Source organism: Balearica regulorum, chromosome 2, assembly GCF_011004875.1.
Source record: "Balearica regulorum gibbericeps isolate bBalReg1 chromosome 2, bBalReg1.pri, whole genome shotgun sequence".
Taxonomy (NCBI): Eukaryota; Metazoa; Chordata; class Aves; order Gruiformes; family Gruidae; genus Balearica; species Balearica regulorum.
Genome location: NC_046185.1, coordinates 80545726 through 80562967, shown reverse-complemented (window position 1 = coordinate 80562967; position 17242 = coordinate 80545726). Strand labels below are relative to the sequence as shown.

Below are 17242 nucleotides of genomic sequence, written 5' to 3'. Positions count from 1 at the left end.
ATGGTTTGAATTGTTAACGTTGGTGCGGTTAGGCTAATGCTAAATTGCTCCTGCTTTTTTGTTCCTTTTTTCTTATAGCTGCAATGATTAGGTGTCTTAATGTGTGTGTGGAAAGAAAATAAGTATCTTCTCTAAAGTGCTCCTCCCGTTTCCCTAGGAAAATCAGAGTTTTGTGGAGTAACATTTGTTCTTTGGAAAGCATACATTTCTCCATGGCCAGATAGGAGCAGGATCTCAAAAGCTTTGTTCCTCTGTTGTTGAAATACAGGAAGGTTTAAGACCCTCTGAATGGGAACACTAGTTCTAGAAAAGGAGACAATTTTGATTTACAGGTCTCCAGAGACAGAGAATCTATCAAATCTCAGAGAAAGACATTAAAGTAAATGACTGTGTCTGACAAAGTAAGTCAGTGACACAGCCAAGGCTGGAATCCCATGGGTCTGTCTACTGTTTTAATCTCCTGTCCACGTTTCCACCTTTCTGATCTATGAGGAACGCATATCCGCATCTGTAACAGCTGTTCTGCTGCTGAGCAACATTTCATGATCTTCTGAAATCTTCCCTGTTGAAGTGTGAACTCCTGTATACAGAGAGAAGGAACCATAAGCTGGTGTCTCAGGGAAGGGTTAACTTGGCATATTTTCACAGCTGCAATGTATTAAGTGTAAGACCCTTCTGTAGTAGGGGGTCAGAAAAATGTTATGCGTTGCAGGGGGAAAGAAAATAAATTAGGCAGCTTGAAGTCATCTTGATAGCTTACCTAATTCACCTCTTACTCGCCTTTGCAGAAGCAGTCCCTGTATATACAAATGCCTGCAGAGGAAGAGATAAAACAAGATTTTCAAGATTGTTTCAGCTCAACAGCCCCAAAAGATGAATGCCACTTTCTTAAAAAAAAACACAAAAACAATAAAAAACCCCCCCCACCACAATAACTAACCACTAAACAAACCAAATAGTACAAATGGCAAAATTAAAGATATCCTAAAGCGCTGCAGTCCCTAATTTTTCTCTGCTCGCAACCCCACAGTCTAGAGGAGAGAGAACTTTATACCAGCTACAGCAGGATATGGCTTCCTCAGCACACAGCCAACTTTTTTCTTAAAAGCTCCCTCACTGGGAGCGAGGGAATTACATATTTATAGATCAGTAGCGATAGCGTGAAAGATTATTTCATAAACGTTCATAAATATATGTCAATTAAAAAGACATTTGTAAATGAAATCAGGGTAGTCTTAAGCAGATAATACTTATACCTCTGAATGTCATGGGTTTGTACTGGAGGCAGTAACCTAGAGCTGTAAATAGTACTACGTGGGCCAGCACCATTAGATAATCTTTACTGAACTGTATCATCTTTAAAATATTTTCCTCTTAAGATGAAAATGTACAGACAGTTCAGCCCCAGACCATTTTTGTTCTGTTGAAGTAGTTCTCACCTTGCCTCTTCACAAGCTCACTTCTTCTGGTTTTCTTATTTTAAAATCTAAATCACAGGTAGTAGTGTAAAAACAGAAGAGTGATGCCTGATCCGAGACCATATAAAGGATACAAAGGCAGAACGGCAGGAGGGTATATTTGCCATTGTACAAATCAGTTTTAGCCTTTTGCTGTATCAGAGAGGTGATTTTTTGAAGTGCTGGATTAGCCCTGAGACCTCAGGTTTATGGTTCTGTTAAAGGCCTGGGACATGCTGAGCATCTCCGTTGCTGCTTGGCAGAGCTGGGCGGGAGTCCTGTGCACCTGCCACAGCACATTTTCCTCTGCACCTCATTAGCAGACCCAAATACCTTGTAAAAAACACATTTGAGATGAATCCGTATAAGCACTGCTGCATGGTGGTTCTGGTTTAGGCCACATGAAAGTGTAAAGCAAGGAAAATGTCATAACCCGAGAGCAGCGTCCAGGTTTTTGGCATGACTGCCAAATGTTTGTACAGCTGTTTTACATTCAGCTGTGCTAAATCGGAAATCTAGGGAAGATGTAAGCTGCATGCTTAACTGAAAGTAAAGTATATGTTGAAGTGCAGTCAAATGTTGTTAATTGCTCATGTATTATACACTTAAATATTTAAATGGTATACTGCCAGAATGCAAAGTGTTGCCTATTTGCATCAGTGAAATTGTTGATCCGGTAAAGTGGGTCCAGGTATGACAGATAGTATCCTAACATTGTCTGTACCAATAGGTCGTAGTATACCTGGGTAAATAGATCTGGTGTGTTACTCAAACGAAAATCAGTAACACACAGTAACAGTTAACTGTTGGGCCAAGCATGTCTTTCTGATGTTTGCCTGCTCGAGTGCTGACAAGATCTGAAATCAACTTTTCCCATATCTCAAGTGTCATTAGACTCTGTAGTGAAATGCTTCCTCCTCTTTCTGATTCCATTTGTACCATTTATATAATGTTTTGCCTGCAAATTAAATTTACAGTTGTGCATGTATTAAAAAAAAAAGGCAACTCAGCAATTAAGAGGGTATTGCAATCATTTTTTAATGTTGCAAAGCCTTTTGGCAAGCACACTGCTCTAACAATAGCAGCTCTTCAGAAAATGTTAGCAACTCCATTAGAGGAAGAAAAAAATAGCGAAGATTTGTGAGCTGCAAGGGTTGCAGGTTGGGTGAGATGTTTACATTTACTCTGATTGTGTGACAGTGGATGCATTTGCATCAGTCATACGGAGCACCCCACACAGGCTGCAGTTTTCAGGTTGGAAGAAACAATAAGGTAGATGCATTTCTTTGTTTCATTACAAATTAGATTTTTATTCAGAGAAGATACATCTATGGTGCCTTTTCTCTGTCCTTACTTCTGCTTCCAAATTTAGCCTAAATTATGTCAGATTATTTTGTTCCTAACTTTTCCAGTAGTCTGCGTTTGGTTTATCTTCCTTGAGAGGGCAAAACAGAATTACAAGGAGCTCTCTGCTGATAAGGGCCCACTGCTGCCCTAAGGGGTTTGTATTAGGCCTAAACCTGCTGTTACTGCATCTTGTGGATAAATATGTTGTTCATATCAGTGCAGGACTGAAGATGAAGGTGATCAGTTGCTTGTTTTACACTTCTTTGGCCAAGTCTGGCTAGAGAAGGCAACATGGTGAAGGGTTTTGAGGGTTTTCCGAGATGAGTGGAACAGAGATTGACATCTCTGTATTTTATTTCCTAAAACTATGTGCTAAAGATACCCAATATTCATGTGTTATGTTTTCAAAGCAAATATAGTACTTCTACCTCCTCTTAAACTGTAGCAGGTCATTCAGACCAGGCTGACAATCTGTATATATGTATGTGCTTCATGTGGTGAAGTATGTTTGAAAAAAAGGGATAATACTTTAAGGAAATACTTCAAATTCAACTCCCAATAAATTAATTGTAGTAAGTACGTGTTCACTTTTGTTTGACCAGCTGTCATAGAATCACAGAAAGAAAATGAGGGAACGAGCTGTTAGATGGCTTGTTCCTCCTTATATCACAATCCTTATGTGTGGATTATGTTTAGGTATTTTTGATTTTTTTTTACTAATTACATTTAACATCTTGTCTTTGCTCTTTTTAAATGTACTGAGATGAAGTCCTTAGAGAGAGATTCCTGTAGTATTGGTGTATTCCCTTCCAAGTATTTTTAATAGAAGTAAATTCCTCCCTTTAAACATGGGAGGTAGTTCTTTCTTTGATCTTCTCTTGGCTCTTGATTTGTTCTCCTCTTGTTTGATCCTGAGCTACATGTAGTTTGTTTTTTCCTAGTACTACCAGAAAATCATTCTCACAGCTCTCCTTTCAGAAAAGAGGCAAGAGATTTTCAGGTTTTATTTCTTGAACGGGGAGCGGCAGGAGGGAACAGGGAAGGGGAGAGGGGCAAAAAGGAGAGTATATATCTGTGGGCATAAGTTCAGTAAAAAGTCTTATAGGCTGACATTAGCAATGCCACAATGTATATGACTTGGAAATCTAAGAAAGATTATGAGATTGTATTGTCTTTCCCTTTGAGCACCACTTCATATATGAAAACCTCTCTTTTACCAGTCTGAGACTGTCTCACACATACGCATGCGCATTAGGACAGGCAGGCACATACTGACAAGTCTGGTTTAAACATGCAGTTTTGTAATAAATATATCTAAAAATTGTGCATTCTCTTTTCTTTGATAAACGCTTGGTGGTGGTTCAGTCTTTGTCAAGCATATGGTTCTTTACAGCAGGCGTCTTCAGAGCGCTGCCTTTGGGGAATGCTGCTGAGACGGGAATAGCTCCGGGTGTCAGCGGTTGTCTGTGCCAACTGCTTGATCAGCTGTGATCTGCTTTAATAATGTAAATCAGATATAAGAACCCAAGCTCTCGTGAGATTCACCGTGACCAATGGATGAGAGTAGAGAGAGCCATCACACCTGCTTCTCCAGTGCTGCGTAGAATCGATCGGTGTCCTTAGTTACCAACTGGAGACCTCTGCTTTTAAAACTTCTGTTGTAGCCTTTTTAAAATCAGTGCGGCTATAGATGTAACAGGAATCTTGGTTTTGCTTTTCTTTGTGTCATCAGCATTTGCAGTAACAGAAAAAGAAAATTCTGGCATAATTCAAGCAAATATTTAGATGCGGTATATACTCTGTATTCAGGTGCACTTCTCACCGATCCCACGTAGCCGGCGCACTCAGCTGTGTCACTATCTGTCTCTCTTAAGCCTGCATCTCCTTTACTTTCTGACATGCGATAGGATGGCAGGAGCTGTATTCAAGTCAGCCTGGATTTCTGGGTGCTACTGCTTCTGCTGCTCAATTTGAGAGTTGTTGTGGCTCATGTCCGGCTCCTTGTTGATTCTCTTCAGTTGTTCACAGATAAAATGAAGCCTATTGTGATAGTCTAGGCATACATATTGCCAGCTTACATATAATTCAGCATTCCCCTTTGGGTCCTCTTCCACCCCTGGAACAGTAGACTGCTGTAATCCATGGAACATCTGCCTTAGTCACCACTTCAAGCTAAAGACTTCTGCAGGATTCAAAATGAGATCAACCCTACATTCCTAGAGCACAGTTTCCATCAAAGAAAGAAGGTGGAACACCTTGGCGTGCTTTGGTCAGTCTTCTCAGATGAGGGTGCTTCCTAGGAATAAGGCACTTTTACAACCTGCTGGAATATTTGGAGTGCACGGGAAATGCTGCTTTCCAACCAAAGCTGTGAAGTTCTTGCACAGCTGTGGTTCATGTGTGGAAAAACCCCACACCACCACCAGAAGCCTTTAACTGACCTGAGCAGCTTAGTGTTGGTATTCCAAGGGAAATGGATGCAGTAGCGGAAGATCTTGAATGAACAGGTGCTAGCTTACTCTTCATTTTTGGATCAACTACACAGACACTGTTTGATAACCTTCTCAAAAATTGCATGCCATGCACCTCCTCAGATTTACTCCGGCCTTCTGGCTTGTTTCACCATCTGTGTGGATCGCCTCACTCAGATCTTGTAAGCATGGGGATGTTAATAGAGGACACAGGCTTAGCTAGCGTTTGTTTAGGATTTTCACTACAGTTTCAGATTTTGCTTAATTCTACTTTATAATTTTACTGGGGATTGGATCCTCGTATGTTGCCAGTTTAACTAATTTCCATGTGGCACGGTATCAGATATTTCACAGAAATGGAGGTAGATTTGATTTTCCTTATTCTTCTCCCTTTCTTTAATCTGACCCTTATGTTCATCAGGTACGGACCCTACTACTGCTTTTTCTTGGTAGGCGGTAAAAGATATTTTGCTATCTAATTTCAATTACCTTTCCGGGGTGGAACCCAGTTTATTCCAGCTCCCGGTAAAACATACCTTCTTTCCCAACAAGTTTTTTTTCCTCTTACTTGGTGTTTGGCCCTCTATTTTAATATGTATTTAATATGGGGGTTTTGGTCATGTAAGGTATGCTTGGAGCCATGGCCTGAAAGTTCCCCCACATTTATGCAAAATGTTCCAGACAGTTTTGTACCTTTGCCTTCAAGAAACTCCAGTCCTCCTCTCTTCTCAAGACCTCTGCCAGTTGACTTCATTAAGTAGCCTTCCTAACTTTTCATAATTAAGCCAAATTAAAAAAAAAATCAATATTTAAATTTTTCAGGTAAATGTTGTTAATAGAGCCGCAAGCTTACTGTTCTTAAAAAAATTCCTCTCTTTCTCTAGCTCACTTTCCACCTATGAGAGACTTTTATAAAACAAATGAAAAATTGAAACCCCTGGAAACTAGTCCTTCTTGCCCTGAAGGCTGCTAAAATTATCAGAATTATTCAAGCAGCCTTCACTGTTGACAGAAGTTTTTGTTTGTTTTATATAGCTACCGTATTTCATTTAGAAGCTACTAAAAATATAATCATCTTAGACACCATCTGCTTGAAATGACAGTGCATACTAGGGCTAAATTTTGAAACTTTTTTTCCTTTGTTCATTATCTCTCCTAAAAGTGGTTACATGACAAACTCAGTATTCACTGCGAAGGGTTTCTTTTCTGAATTAATTTTCTACTTAACATCCAATGTGCACACAACCATTTCCATCAAGTATTCATACATTACTTATTGGCTAACTCTTCTTCTGGGAAACCACAGTGGAAAAGTAGGCACAGCCTTGTTTTCATATGTAAATACCAGATTCATCAGAACAATTAACTGTACCTTTGATGAAGGGACCTTTTACTTTTGCCCCCTCATTGCCTCTTCTGGTCTGGATTCCAGGGCCAGAGGAAGAAGAACCTGAGCTGGTTGTCAGGCGCCATGGTGTACTGCTGGACTTGGCGGGCTTTTGGTTTGTTCGTTTTCTGTTCAAGTAATACAAGTATTATGAAGAAGGAAATTTCCTTTGGGAGAGAATTTGGTGAGAGAAGTTCCAGCACTTTGAAATATAGTTATTTGGTGTAAAACAACTCATTTCACATGTTCCTCCATGTTGTCTTGTCATACAAGCTGGTTTTTTCCGGTATTTTGTATCCTCTCCAAAATACCAACACCTGCACTTGGCATCTAGGCTTGAAAATGAGAATAAATTAGCAATGGAGCTAGGATAATTCATTTGTCTTCAGTAAGATTGGTGGGTTGGTTGGGGTTTTGTTTTAAAATATTTTCTGGAAGATGCCTCTGGTTGGTTGAGAGCCATGTATATAGGAGGCAGGTCTACTGTGTTTGAAGAACCTGTTAACGTGTTAACATGGTTAACTGTAAGAAAGCAAGTACAAGAGGAAGCTAACACATCAAATAACATTGTTTCTATCATCTCTGTCAATTTAGGATTTGTTTATGGGTTTGTACTACCCATTCTTAAACAGAAATAAGTGCTTAACCAAGAATCACTTCCTTTTCACCTGTTAACAGTCATAGTAACCTGGCATCCATAGAAAATGTGGTGTTTGTCATCTTCAGCTGCCGAAGTTTCTAGCCTTCCCTGATACCTTTTACAACGTTGTCTGACTTTTCAAAATAACAATTCAATGTTAAGATCTTCCTGAACATATGCAGAAGTTCTCTTGTAGAAGCTTCCTACCTGTCTATATCATCTCAAGATTCATTGGAATAGTCCGTATGTGATTTATTATTACATCTTCATGGTTTCTTTGTATTAAACACTTAATGTGAAACCTAATATTCATGAGTTAACACCTAATTTGTCAGAAATAGCCAATGAAATTCTGAGTGTATTTTTTTACATCTCCTATTTATATTCTGTATCTTCATAAATATGCGACTGTAATGACAGCTCTCAGTGTGGCAAACATCCCATATGAGAAGAGAACAGACAATACCTCTGTCCTGTAGTAATTCATTGTTATTGTAAAATGAATCTTGTTTCAATGACACATCTTGGAGAACTCTTGTGCTTTAAGTGTGAGATGCCTGATTTTACTTGAGACAGACTGCAGAGCTACTGTAAGCTTTACTCAAACACAGGTGAATATTCCCAGTGACATACATACACTTGGCCTCAGTGCAGCAGAATCCCCATAATTTGGGAAGGAAACTAATGATCAGGAATATTTATTTCAAATATTATAGCTGGACTCTGCAACAGCTCTTGTGGGTTTTTTTGGAAATGAGCTCCCGGGCGATGGTGGTAACTGCAACAGAGAACCTGCAGAAGACCTACAACCTTTTTCACGTCACCTCTTTCCCCTGATTTCCCTCTATTACCTTGTACGCGTAGTGTTAGATGGAAGATGGTGAAAATATTTATATGGCAAAAAAAAAAAATTGCTCTTACGGGAAAGGCATGTGAGAATTAAGTATCTTATGCAGAGTGGCTGTGTGCATGTCTGTCTCTTGGGACACTAAGTCCAAAGCCATCTTCATGAATGATTTTACCCTTAAACACAGAGGGGAAAAATTTACCTGAAGTGACAGATTGATTTGAAGTTCAGTTCTGGAAGCTGCAGAATACCTGCTGAGAGTTGTTCAACACGCTTGGATTCAGTTGCTTCATTTGATGCTAATGGTGTTTCATACTTTGTTGGATTAAAGAAAAGTGCAAAGAACAAGTCTTTGTGTTTGCCTAGCTGCTTTAGATTGAGTAGTATGACTGAAGAGTTAAAAGTAATCCAATGTATAAGTGTGTGTTGCATAATTGTAAAATTATCAGCCAGAATCACAGGGCTGAGGTTGGAAGGGACTGCTGGAGGTCATCTGGTCCATCCCCCCTGCTCAAGGTGGGCGAGAACTGTATAATAGTTTTACACTGAGCATGGACCGTATCTGGAACAAATAAACCAAAAGACAAAGTAGGTCATTGCTTTCTGTATAAGAGCAATTTATATCAAATAAAGAGTACAGTAAGTAAAAACGACTTTTTGACAAACTAGCATTTCATAGCAAACCATTTGTGGTTCTGATTCTAGCCTCTATATTTTAATTTTAATAGAGAAAGTATAATGGTATGAGCATGTATCTTCTTTCTTATATTAAGATTTCATATAGCCATTTTTATTTAGGAAACTTCAGCAGTTAGAGACTTAATTCCATCAAGTTATTTACTGTAATTATATTTACATAACCTTTTTTTTTTCAGAGAAATGCAGTTTAAAATGAAAAATAGCTTCATATTTGATTTGGTTGCTTTGACTACAATGGGAGAAAAAAATCAAGATTTTACTTAGACATGTCTTTCTTCTTTGTTAGCCCAACTGTCGCCACATTTATCCACTACTATCAGAATTTCTGATGAATCTTTCGTGTTTGTTTTCACACAGAGAGTTTGGATGGCGAGATCCAGAGCTTCCAGAAGTTATACAGATGTTACAGCATCAGTTTCCCTCAGTACAGTCCAATGCTGCAGCCTACTTACAACACCTCTGTTTCGGAGACAATAAAATAAAAGCAGAGGTAAGATTTATGAACCCTTTTTTGAACAGCAGTGCCGTCTGCCATTTATCATCACCAATTATTTATATGTACTTTAAAAAGAGTTACAAAAGAAATCACGTGTGTATGTCTGGACCCATTTTACGCAAGCTTTTGCTGTAGTCATTTCTTACCATTAGAGGAAGAAAAAATGCATAAAATATTACTGTCATCTTTTTTTGGTTGGTTGCTTTTGAATATTTTGATTTACTGTATACCATTTAAACACTGTATCAGTAGTTGTTCAGTAAACAGCTAGTCTTGGTCCCACTGAAGCATACAGGCATTTCCTTGGGATTTTCAAAGATAAATATTTGGACACTAAATACAAACACAGAAGATGAAAATTAAGCAAAAGGATTCTGAATCAAAGCCTGCTTTAGTGTATAGTTGCATGAATAGAGTTTAATTTCACTGGCTTTGCAGCTTGAACGATGATTGTTGGTCTATGATCTTGAAATTCAGCACAGATTGTATCTAGAATGTAATTCAAACAGCAATATAGACTTTGTTCTGTACCTGTAGCTGATCGGTACTTCTTGCTTGCTTGTTCCCTGTGGTTAATGGGACCAGTTCAGCTTTTGGCACAAGTTAAAACAGAAGGAAGGCAGCTCTGAGGGATCTTACGAACACACAGGAGTCAATTAAAATTGAATGAGTGAAGCTGTTAGCAGCCCCAGCTGCCTCCCCTGGCTCTCTCAGAGATACTGCTAGTCAGGGACATGCGGTGTGCACATAAATCTGTGCCTGTACTGGCATCCTTTAGCCTGGTATGTAAAGGTAAACTGAGATCAGGATCTGCTGTTGCTTATTTGTCAGAGCTGTGCAGTGATGCTGGCTTGCTACCGCTTCATTATCCTCAGCACACACCACTCCGTGGGTCTATCCGGCTATAGCAGCTTTCCCTTCTAGGCTTGTTCACGCTGAGGAAATTCCCAAGTGAGTAAGTAAGTATGTGGTCTGCTGGCACTGGCAGAACTGCTCTGGTTGCGTACATCACCGCAAGCATCTTAGAAATAATAATAAAAAAATATTTACATGAATGTTAAAATGAAGGATGTTTGTGCACTGGAAAAGAGAACTCTGTTACAGGTATTGCTGAAAATTTTAACTGCACACTCTCCCCATGCTCTTTTTTCATCCTTATTCACAAATTAGTTTTTCAATAAAAGAATTGATTAATCTCTGAGAAAGGCAGTTAAATGATTAGAGCAATTTATTCAGTGTACAATCTGTGCTTCCTCCTGTTAGCCATAGATTGAGAGCCCTTAGGTAGCTATCGCATTTGAGAGAAGATGGTTTGATTTTTCGTTGCTAACCATTTAGGGAAAAAGAAGACTGATTGTTGTTGATCTAACCTGTCCCACTAGGACATCAGCCTTTGTAAGCTTCAGGCTTGCAAGCTGGAAGGGCGAAGGTAAGTGTATAAAACAGTAGAGCACCAGGCAGTTCTCTGAGCTACTTCTCTGAAAAAGGGTAACAGATAAAATGAGGATTTCCCCCCTTCATTTGTTTTGATTCAGGGTTTTGATATATTCCTCACTCTATAATACGTAAACTGTCTTTGGAAACAAGCCTAAAATACATTTTTTTTTTTTTTAAACAGTCCACTTGATAATACGCTTTCAGACTTCTGATACTGTGGATTTTTCTAAGACAGAAAATGAGAAGTATTGTGTACTTTTCTAATGCTTTGTGAGGCTTTTAGACTAGAGCATCCAATGTTAGCAAACTATTTTATCTCTGTATCTATCTATCTATCTATCTACCAACCTATAGTATTTAATGTAAGTCCTGTTGTGTTTAGGCCATGATTCAGCAGAGCACTTAAAGAGTTTCTGTGTTTGTTTATTGGAATCAGGGTCTACCTGAAGCTCATCTGCTTGAGCTCTCCACTGAATAAGAATTTCTTGATGATCCTTTTGTGTGAGGAGTTCAAAATCCTCTTGATAATGGGATATCACAGCAGATATCCCAGATTCTTGCTAGGCTTATGCCCGGCCAGAGAAACGTGAGTGGTGCTGATGAACCCACCTGGGACAGCTCGCGTGCTGTTAAAGATGTGTCTGAATTATGACTTGAACTAAAACCTAAATAATAGAACGTGATATCAAAATTCACTCTTCTGCAGAGTATTTGTGTTGCAGTTGTGTGTTGTGGCCAGTCCCCCCCTGTCTAGGAGCAACCGCATTTAATATCCGATTCCTTCTTCATGGAAAGCAGAGTGGTAGTTCTGCCATACACGGTCACAGGGAAACACACCAGCTTGGACACAAGGTGCAGGGAAAAGAAGCACTAGGACACATCCTGATCTTCATTTTCCGTGCAGCCTCTTCTTAAAGTAATAGTTACAAATTTTGGAAGTCCAGTTGTAAGTTTGAGATTACAAAGCTGAAAAATTCCAATTGTTTCTAAGCACAGACAACTGTGCTCTTTTACCAAATGCCTAGCTTCAACATAGCAAATGACAGCTGTCTTGGTGGTCTTTCAAATCCTGGAGAAAGGAAAAACATAAGATTGTATAAGTTAAGAAAACTGCTGTTATTTCATACGCCTGACAGGCACTGAGGAAAAAGCAAATTGAATTTATTAAGTAATTTGTTAAGCGTTAATGTGTAATATGCACTTGAACATACACACACACACAGAATGAATAATATTGTGCAACAGTTTATTTACTAGTTGCATTGAATTTGAAATGTAATGCAGTTGTTAAAGTTTCAACTCTGGAGTTATCTGACAGAAAAAAATAACAGTCATTTACCTTTATCACTAACGAACATCAAATTGTCACACTGCAATTAATGGCTATTTTATCCAGAATTTCTGGAAATAACTGTCCTGAAATACTTTTTTTGATTCTTTTAAGCATGATTTATATGGTATTGCCTACCAAAAAGGTGAATAATGATCTTTCCTCCAATCCTGACCATTCTTTCCATCTTCTAGTTTTGTTTTTGTAATAGTGGTAAACTTGTCTTACTCTCATAAGAGTTTAGTGGGATTTGTATGGAATTCTTCCTCATATACTTGGTGGGACAAAGGCCTTTATATTCCTTCTGAGTAGAACAGTGTCAACTAAAATTTAGACAGAGAATAGCAGCTATGCCTATATGCATTTCTGACATTCCTGACACCTTTTATGGTTCTACCATTACGTTTTTCTCTTCTAAAATATTTTCATTTCTGTGGCTGATGTGTGGAACACCGCCCCTTGCTTCCTCCGTCCTCCCCATGAAAAGAAATACTCTATAGAAGACAACTATGAGAAAGAATTCAGTCAGAAACATTTGAAGTATGGCTAGGGAAACGAGAGATCTTTTTCCCTTCGTGACCGTGTTCTTTACGGTATGTGTTATTTCTAAAACACGTGTTGATCACAGACGTCCTTCTGAACTCTAAATGTACCTTTATTGCTACATAAACACCCTGCTCAGTCTTTTATGCAGCAATTCTCTCAGACCAATGAGGTCTGCAAATGCCCTTCTCTAACTCACAGGACTTTCAAACAAAGTTGGTAACTGTTTATATGAAGATACTCCAGGCTGGCTAGTAAGGTGTCAGAAGTCATTTATTTTTTCACAAAAAACTGCTGGAGTGAATTATGGTTTATATTTCTGGTATAATTTTTATTTTTCCTGTTCCAGCCCTGAACATACCAGTACGGCGATAGGTAAATGTGATCAACACTGACCGCTGATGAAGATGGCGGTGTTATTTCTTGCTGATGCTGCCACTTCTATGCTGCTCAAAACCATTCAGTGCTAGTCTTTAGTCAAAAGTATGATTGTAACTGCTGCTCTTACCTAAAAGTTTTCCTCAAGTGCTACTTCTGAGTCTCCTGACGTATTGCTGGCTGCAAGACAGGCACTACATCTGCTGTCAGAAGTGCTTCTCATTCTCTACCTTTATTCCTTGTGCTTGGTGCTTACATGGTGCAACAGATATTAGAATGGAGTTGAAGAAATTGTATTATTTTTGCTAATATCTGATGGTTGGATTTTTCATCGCCCATTGAGCAGTTACCAGTCCTCACTGAAGATATCACATATGTGAAAGGGGAAATAGGGAGGCAGAAGGCTAAATTTTGTAAAAATTACTAGGCAGCCTGTTACAATTAGGCATAATAATTCTGAAATTCAGAATCTCAGAATACTTTAGGGATTCATTATATAAATTATTCTTTCATTGATGACAGCAAAGAATGCAACTAAAAGGCAAAAGGAAAGGAGGAAAGAAGTTTTGCTCAGCTATTTGAAGGTGAATGAAAAGTTGATCGGGCAAAAGAGCACAAGAAGGCCCTTTCAGATGGCATTTTCTCCTTAGGAGAGGGCTCTTACACCAACAATGGTGGGACTGTGTGCAGAGGCAGAGTAGCTGGTCCTGGGTGCCAAGAAGGAACAGGCAGGGGATATAGGAAAAGAGAAGCGTTTTAAAATACTCAGCAGAGACCATTTCTTTAAAAGAGCACATTCTATTAAACACAGGATTCATTCTTCCGCAGCAATTTTTCTTCCTATAATCACAGCTTACTCCTTTGTATGAGGTCACCATATAAAAGGATTGAATTGTGCAGTTTCACACGCCAACACCATTTTGCTCTCATGGAAAATGGCAGCCTGCCATCAGCTGCAAAGGTGTAACAGGTCACTCGGGGGTTTTGGCACCAATGATTCCTTTCTGCAAGCTAGGAAATTAATTTTTGCCATCAAAACCACAGCACTTGAGGTTCTCATCTCAGGAAAATCACGCAAAGATGCCAAATAAAAGAACAGTAACTACTTCACTGTCCTGCCTGAAGCATTCCCTTGCAAACTTAATAAACTTCGCTGGATCAGATAGTTTCCTCTTTATCTTGGAGAGCATTCCCATATACTCACTTCAGACAGTCTTAGAAAAAAACTATCAGTCCAGATGTTATTGCATGGTGTTCTAAAAAAATGAGTGATTGCACACTGAAAGCAATTGTTTTCCAAACTTGCTCAAAACCATCATTTACATTTATTTTGTCATTAATCTTAAAAGTGTTTCTGCATTTTCTTCTGTGAGTTCTTCAGAATGTGCCCAGAATCCTTTTAACACAATACCACCACTCTTTCATATGTCAGGCAGCACGCATAGACTATACTAACCTCTTGTTTATCTTCAGTATTTTTATACTTATGTTGCTCTCTATTATTATTAATGAGGGCTTGTTAAATATACATCTTTCTTTCCTGTCCTCTAGTCCATCTGATTGAAATGGAATATGAATATGAGCCATATAAGAAAAAATATGTCATTATATAATGTAAGTTATTGTTGTCATCTTCCAGGATATATTTTATTCTCACCTGTATCTCTTTTGCATTTATAATTCATATAATTGCAGTGTTGTAGTAACTTTGATGTCATCCATAGTACTGCTAGATCCATGATGGTCAAGGTTACATACTCAACCGTTTCTAGCATGGCTTTGTCTCACGGAATACTTACACTTAGTATGGGGTGATGGACAAACAGTCCACGATGTTGCTTTTAGACCTGCTGGCTAATGCTGACAGAATTTTTCATAACATTTGAAGGATCCAGAAGGGGGGGTTGGTGGTGCTGTCATCATCCTTGAAGGATATCTTGATTTTATTTCTACAGTGTTCTGCAAGATTCCCCAAGATTCCCCAATGTTTCCATAAGGGGTCCCAGTGAAAACAGAGTATCTTTCTTTTCCAATGTGTTTGAAGAAGAAACACAGTTTGGCCTTCACCTTCCCGTAGCCTTCCTCTTCTCTCTTGTGTTTTTCTTCTATAAATCTCTTCACTTAAAAGCTGGAATTTGGCTTGTCCGGTGGTGATACTGTCAGTTTTCCATTGAAGGAAGAATGTAAACTCCTTTAATCTCTGCATGCAAGATGATATAGACATGGTATTTAATTTAAATGAAAGAAGTATTTCATAGGTGGTACTGAAAAGTAATGTAAAAATTGCAAAGAGACTCTAAAACATTTGTTGAGCGTGCATTTTAGCGCAGACAATAATTGCATACTTTTGGAGAAAGTATGCTTCCCTGTTCAGTTATAAACATTTTATTAGTACTTTGATAACCGTAGTTTTCATATGTTAAACATGTGTTTGAGAAATATTTCCCTAAATGGCTTCACAAGGGATTTACTATTTTAATGATGATCATTTATACAAAGGGGTGCTTGCCTGCACCCGATTCCCAAAATGAGCACTGATTTGTTCATGCTTTTGCTTACCTCCGTTTAGATGACTGCATGCAGGATGCTTTGGTCTATGTCCCCATCTCCCTGGGCAGTTGTATTCACCTATGCAAGTGAATGTCAAACAGTCCCTTTGAAGTACACTTTCTGTGTCATTTTTGCTGGTAGAAACTACGCTAATGAAGTACAGCGGTACTATACGAGAGCCTGTCGCTAGTGAGGATCCCGTGTTGCGTGTCCAGCCCCGTGGAGCACGAACCGCCACGGTCTCCTTCAGGCAACTTTCTCACTTCCCTCGGGCTCGGAAGGGAGGGTGCAAGGCTGCGTCCTGGCCATCTTTCTGTCTCCAGTTTGCCTGGCACCGCGGGTCTGGTGGCATTCTTGCAGTTGCATTCATTTAGAGTGGAAGATGTCTTTTCATTCTTCTGATTGGGAGATTCATAAAACACAGACTTGAAACAGATGAAGGCTGAATCCTCTATTTTGTTAGATTTATAGAAACAAAACCATTTTTCCCATGATCAAGATTTCATCACTGATATACTAACTATGGCTTGTCTCTCTTTCTTTCCATAGGAGATTTTTTGAAAGCAACCTTTGTTTTCTACTATTGTTGGTTTTGGTTTTTTTTTTTCAAATCATCCCCATTTGATCCCATCTTCAGACCTATATAACCTCTCGTGATCTCTCTGCTCCTTTCCATTTTATTTATTCCAGCAGTCAGTGGCTTGAGATGTATTTCTGTGTTAAGGCAGGCAGATGTAAATGGTCTGTTTCTGCAGAGTATAACAATGATTTCTGCACTCCAAGCCCTTCTCTGCTCGTAAGTGTGCAGGAAAGTATATTCGATAGCATTTCAGTAACTGCAGCACTAGTTTGAAATGTCTAATATGTCTGCTTTGGATGTCCCTTTATGCTATCTCCATTATACCCTCTCTCCTCTTTTAGTTTGAATTGCGTGAATCAAGGCAGCACTAACTCATCCTCTGTAATACAGCCCTGTGGCCGAACATTTTCCCTTTTTAATAGTAACTAAAACAGATGAGGCAGAAATGGCTGCATGGGTCTTGACACAATAGTTTGTGTTAACACTGTTATTAAGACCACTTACACTCTTAATGGTCTTAAAACATTATTATTTAGAATAATGCTAATAAAAAACACACTTTTATTCACTAGCATTAAAGTATTGTAATTCGGTTTCTCTCCCAATCTAGAGTCCAACACTGAGTTACTAAATCAAATTTATCAGAATGTATCAATCTGTTTTTTTCTTGCTAATAAATTGTCTTTATATTGCTAATGAATTCCAGAAACATGGATAACCATAAAACGATAGGCCTTTTCACTTTTTTTTTTTTTTTTAAGCATAAAAGCCCACCTTCTAGCAGGGAGTTAAATCTTAAACTGATAGTCTTGCTTTCAAAAGCATTTCTGAATGCATTTCTCCATTCAGCTTCACCATCTAATTTATGCACTATCATTTTATGACATTTATCTCTCCTGACGATGGAATGCGTGTCTCTGTTTCGTGCGCAGACTTTACATTTATTAAGACTGAGTATTAATGAATGTCACTGAGTGCTGTGCTGTGCCTCCACAATCTGTGCTTTCTGTATCACAGAAGGAGTGGCATTGTACACTCTGGGATCCCTCTGTGGTCATTTAACCATGGTTATTCTTGATT

General features: G+C 38.7%; 1 protein-coding gene across 7 annotated transcripts in view; it reads left to right on the top strand.

Moving 5' to 3' along the window:
* Positions 1-17242, top strand: part of CTNND2 (catenin delta 2) — a 692458-nt gene that overhangs the window by 507797 nt on the left and 167419 nt on the right. For all 7 annotated transcript variants that reach the window (XM_075744821.1, XM_075744820.1, XM_075744818.1 and 4 more), the window contains one exon: positions 9206-9338. In XM_075744821.1, coding sequence (XP_075600936.1) covers positions 9206-9338 — 133 coding nt within the window. The remainder of the gene's footprint in view (positions 1-9205; positions 9339-17242) is intronic.